The following is a 5,569-nucleotide window of genomic DNA, read 5'->3' as shown; positions in this document are numbered from 1 at the left end:
CCAGTTCTGTATGCACAAATAAATAAATCTTTAAAAAAAAAGATTTATTCATTTATACATTACAGAACTGGGGTACAGGCCAGAGGTGCAGGAGAGGTGAGCGGATTCCCCAGAGACAGTGGGGAGCAGAACAGGATGACTTACTAAGTACACTGATGAGGGGATCAGCGAGTGGGTGAGGAGAAGCCACACTGTGTGGATCACTTCCCGGGTGGTGAATCAAACTGATGCTGAAGTGGCTTAAGCTTCTTAGTGCTGTGCTTCAACCCACTATGCTGCCAAGTATCCATCTCTTTTAGGCTTTCATTTCTATGTTACAGTTTGTTAAACCAAACCAAGTCAAACCTGCTAACATATTTTTTCACTGCATAAGAATGCTATAGTAGAACATTTATTGCTTTGAGAGAATGATTCTAAATATAATTATTGACCACTATGTATTTTTAAATATTTACTAAGCAAGTTCATATTCCTTTCTTCTTTTTTTTTTTCCAGAATCGGATTGTTATGACCTACCCAGTTTTGCTAATGCCATACTCATAGGCCAGAAGAAGGAATCATATAGGTCAGGAGAAACAGTGACTTATACATGTCCAAAATATCACCAAATAGATGGTTCTGATACTGTAAAGTGTATTAAGAGCAAATGGATAGGAAGGCCAACATGTAGAGGTACTATAGTAATTATTATTATTAATTATTACTTATTATTAATTTATTAGGTCATCACTGCATCTAGCATCATTAAAAATAGACAGGATATTTTAGGCCAGGTTAAAAAATGTTTATGCTTCTTAACATAGTGGGATGAAATTGTATACTGAGTGGCTAACACTATTGTCCATTAGTTCTCAGTTTGGTCCCTAAAATAGCAGCATCAGCATCTTCTGGAAACTGTTAAAAATACAAATTCCTAAGTCCACTCAACCTGCTGAATCAAAATCTCTGGGGATGCAACTTGGTTAAACAATTCCCAAGGGATTCTGTACACACTTTGGTTTGAGAATCATATAGAACTTACTATCTGACATATCTCTTGATTCTCATGAATAAATTGCATGTAACACATTAAAGTAACCTGAAACATTTACAAAATATAGAGAGTTTTTTCATAAATGACATTTTATTTTCCTTGTTTTTCTCCACATCTACTGGTATCACTGAATTAATCATCTTTCTTTAACCATGGTCTTCAAAGTATTATAGTTCATGATGTTTTCTCTGAAGGAGTGTCTACCATGTCTATTTTCCTATGGGCCCAAAATTACAACTCATAAGTAGGATGACTGCAAACCATATTCTGATGTCAATTAATCTTTTATTATGATTTTCTTGTGGATTGTAAATTCACCTTGCATGTTTATTTTACTAAACCCAATGGAAATGTCTAGTAAAACTCTCATTTTTACTGATTCAAAATCTCTATGACTTACTTACTGATGGATATGAGAGATTTAAGGTATATTAGCCTCAATCTTTCTCCAAAATAGATTGCTTTATCCCTCTTTCTTTAATTTTGTATGCATATTTATTAATATTAGCATTTTCATTACAGATTATTTTCAGTCTCCTTTGTAATATATTTGGGACTCCGTTTACTGATTTTTCTATTCACAATAGTTGTTAATTTGGAGATACTTTTTTTCTTTCTGTACAGATGTTTCCTGTGTAGATCCACCCAGAGTGGAAAATGCTGTGATGCTAAACACAATGCCCAGGTATCCATCTGGTGAGAGAGTACGTTATGAATGCAACAAACCACTTGACCTATTTGGGAATATGGAAGTGATATGTTTAAATGGAACATGGACAACACCACCTGAATGCAAATGTAGAGTATCATATTTTAACATGATTTTAGATAATGTATTTTGTGATACATTCAATATATCAACATTTATCACAAATATGACATCTAATAAGGTATATATAGTTGTTCTTATTAAATAAAATGTTTCAACGCAAGTGCAAGTATGGTACATAAAAATCCAATTTCTTTTTACTGAATAAGCAACATGGTTTATTTATTTGAGGAAAGAGGTGAAAAAACTGAAACTATTAGAATCATGGAAAATTCCCTATCTTAAGCATCAAGACACTCAGTGATTTACTGGGAACAAATGATATTAATATAGTTTAATATTCCTAGAGGTTATCTTTGTTTGGTTTGCTCTGACCCTTAATTTTGTATTCCACATCAGAGTGAAACCATCTGTTTCCACAGAAGAGTGAAACCATCTGTTTTTTCTCCTTCTGGTTTATTTCAGTTAGCATAATCCCATCCAGCTATATATACATTGTTATAGACGGAAAGAGTTCATCTTTTTTTCATATATATACATAGCTGAGTAGTATTCCATCGTGGATGATATTCCACAGCTTCTTAACCCACTCATTTCTCCATGATACTATGATTGTTCCATGTTTTGGCTATTGTAAATAGTGCATTGATGGATTTAGGAATGTATATGTACCTTTGAATCAGTGTTTTCTCATTCCTTGGGTAGATACAAAAGATTGAAATTGTTAGATCATATGACAACTCTATCTTTAACACTTTGAGAAACTTCATTCTGTTTTTCTTAGCACCTGAGCCACTCTGTATTGCAACCAACAGTGCATACTGTTTCTTTTTTCTTCATAGCCTGCCAATACTTGCTGTTTCTGGTCTTTTTGATGTAGACCCTTTTCAGAACTGTGAAGTGGTATCTAATTGTGGTTTAGATTTGCATCTCTGTAAGAATAAGTAATAATAACTTTTCTGTCCATTTTTTTTGGGAGGGGGGCTATTTGTTTCCTTTTTGTTGAATTGTATAAGTTCTTTGTAGAGCTTGAATCAGCCCCTTGTTGATTTTTTTCTTTTTCTCCATGCAAAGTCCAGTTTTACCAACACCATTAGCTAAACAGATTTTCTTTTATGCAATGTAAACTAGGTCCATGTCATACAGTAAGCAACAATGGGTTAACTTTGGGCTTGTGTCTGGGTTCTCAATTCTATTCCATTGGTCTATGTATCTACTTTTATTATTATACCATATAGTTTTTATTACTATAGTTTTGTAATATACTGTAGTTTTGAAATCTGGACTTATGATACCTCTATTCTTCATTTTTTTTTTTTTGTTAGGAGTACTTGCTATTCAAGGTCTCATGTGATTTCACACATATTTTTAACCTGTTGAATTTATTGAAAATTTAATCATAATTTGTTTTAGACTCTAAAGGAAAATGTGGGGCACCTCCACCTATAAACAATGGAGATACTATCTCACCACCATCACAAGCATATGCTTCAGGAACATCAGTTGAGTACCGATGCAAGTCATACTATAAAATTGAAGGATCAACGAATGTAATATGTCACAATGGACAATGGTCAAAACCACCAGAATGCTTAGGTAAGTATCTTAATATCCTGATGAAAACTAGGAAAATCAAGGTAGTATGTGATGTTTTACTGTTTAAACTAAAATTTTGATGGACAAAGAAAATACTATTCTGTTGGATGCTTGGCTACAAAATAATATATGAGGAAAAAGGACATTGAAACATCCTTCTAACAACACAATTTCTTCAATCAAAACTCTTAATATGATCATTGATGGTATAAATCTGAGATTACAACATTTAATCATCACACATTAAACATAAAACCTTACTTTTACATCATTGATTATTTAAATAATTAATTCAAATATAATAAAAATATTTAAATAACTGATTTAACATCATTTAAAATTATTTAAATAATCGATTTAATACCAAGAATAATTAATACTTAAGGGTAGATTTTTGAAAATCTTAAGGGTAGATTTTTGAAAATACTTAAGGGTAGATTTTTGAAAAGTGTAGATTGTACTTTTAAGTCTAAAATCTTGTGAAAATATTTGTACACTAAATGTTTTACATTCTTTTTCTCCTCATTAGCTCCATGTGTAGTATCAACACCAGCCATGAATGAACATAACATACGGTTGCGATGGAAAAACAGTGATAAAATTTATTCTTGGTCAGGAGATTATGTTGAATTTGAGTGTAAACCTGGATATAAGAAGGAGTCATCACCTGAAAAATTTAGAATAAAGTGTACGAAAGGAAAGCTGATATATCCTACTTGTACATTAAAAAATTCTTAAAATGCAGTCAAAACTTAAAATATGTACATTTATTCAGAATTTTCATTATTAATCAAATTCTCAACATATTGCTTCAAGTATTGTTTTACTCATTTTAATTAATAAACTAGGGTTTGTATTAAATGTGCACTTATACTCTGAGAGATCAACGAGTGCTCCTTTAAAATAATACATTAAAGGGCCCTCCCTGGTGGCGCGGCAGGTTAAAGCACAGCACAAAGAAGCTAAAGCCACTTCTGCATGAGTTTGATCCCCGCCTTCCCTGGAGGAGATCCACATGGCGAGGCAGACCTCTCCTGGCCCGCTCGCTGCTCCCCTCAGCAGTGTACTTCGTCCATCTGCCTGTTCTGCACCCCACTGTCTCTGGTGAATCCTCTCACCCTCCACATCTACGGCCTGTACCCCAGTTCTGTACGAATAAATACATAAATCTTTAAAAAATAATAATAATACATTAAAACTTGGTAAATCAAAATGTGTCCTAGTCATAAAATACTTATGGGCAGAATCTCTATTCCTTCTGTGCCTGCTTCTACCCATCATTCTCCTGATCTCAGTTTTTTCTATAACTTCTGAGATTATTTCTGAGGAAATGATAAAAATATTCTTGTATCCATATTTAAAAAGTATTTGTTCACAAATATGTAAAAACCAAACTAAGTCTTATCCATGTTAGTTATAAGATAAATAATTATTACTTATGTTTACTTATCAATACAAAAATAAAATAACAGACCAATCTCCCTTGTGAATATAGATGCTAAAAATTTTCCATAAAATCTTAGCAAAACAAACCCAACAGTGTATAAAAGGATTATACAGCCATGATTAAGAGGGATTTATTCTAGGGACACAGGATGATTCAATATTTAAAAAACAATTAACATAATCCACAATATCAACAAAAATAAAAAGCACATGATCATATTAGTAGATGCTGAGAAAGCATTTTATAAACATCCATTTATGATGAAAGCCCTCAAAAAGCTTAGAATAAAAGGAACTATCTTAACATAATAAAAGCAACAGATGACAAACCCATGGCTAATATAATTTTTAACGGTGAAAAATGAAAAGTCTTCCCATTAAGATATGGAACAAGACAAGGAAGTCCACTTTCACCACTGCTTTTCAACATAATATGTAAATCCTTCCTAGAGTAATTAGGCAAGAGAAAGACATAAAAGGAATCTAAATGGAGAAAGAAGTAAAATTATCATTATTTGCAGATGATACAATAATTGGGAGAGAGCCCTAAAAAAAGTTGTAAACAATTTACTGAACTGGAAAAGTTCAGTAAAGTAGGAGGTTACACAATCAAGAGACAAAAATCAAAAGCCTTCCTACATGCAAACAATCATTTGAGGAGGAAGAAGCCAAGAAAAAAGTCTCATTTACAAATGTACTAAAGAAAAAAATTAAATAACTGGAAA

At 32.4% G+C, this 5,569-nt stretch overlaps 1 protein-coding gene across 1 annotated transcript in view; it reads left to right on the top strand.

Annotated features, from left to right (window-relative positions):
- The window catches only part of LOC101633639 (complement factor H), a 52,051-nt gene extending 47,682 nt beyond the window's left edge, over positions 1-4,369 (top strand). The window contains exons 19-22 of the mRNA XM_012726961.1: positions 496-672; positions 1,658-1,831; positions 3,216-3,398; positions 3,928-4,369. Of these exons, the coding sequence (XP_012582415.1) occupies positions 496-672; positions 1,658-1,831; positions 3,216-3,398; positions 3,928-4,136 (743 nt within the window). The 3' untranslated portion in view covers positions 4,137-4,369. The remainder of the gene's footprint in view (positions 1-495; positions 673-1,657; positions 1,832-3,215; positions 3,399-3,927) is intronic.
- The last annotated feature ends 1,200 nt before the right edge of the window (positions 4,370-5,569 follow it).

This window comes from Condylura cristata, unplaced genomic scaffold (genome assembly GCF_000260355.1).
Source record: "Condylura cristata isolate star-nosed mole 26May11 unplaced genomic scaffold, ConCri1.0 scaffold00018, whole genome shotgun sequence".
NCBI lineage: Eukaryota > Metazoa > Chordata > Mammalia > Eulipotyphla > Talpidae > Condylura > Condylura cristata.
This window is presented reverse-complemented; position numbering and strand designations above follow the sequence as displayed.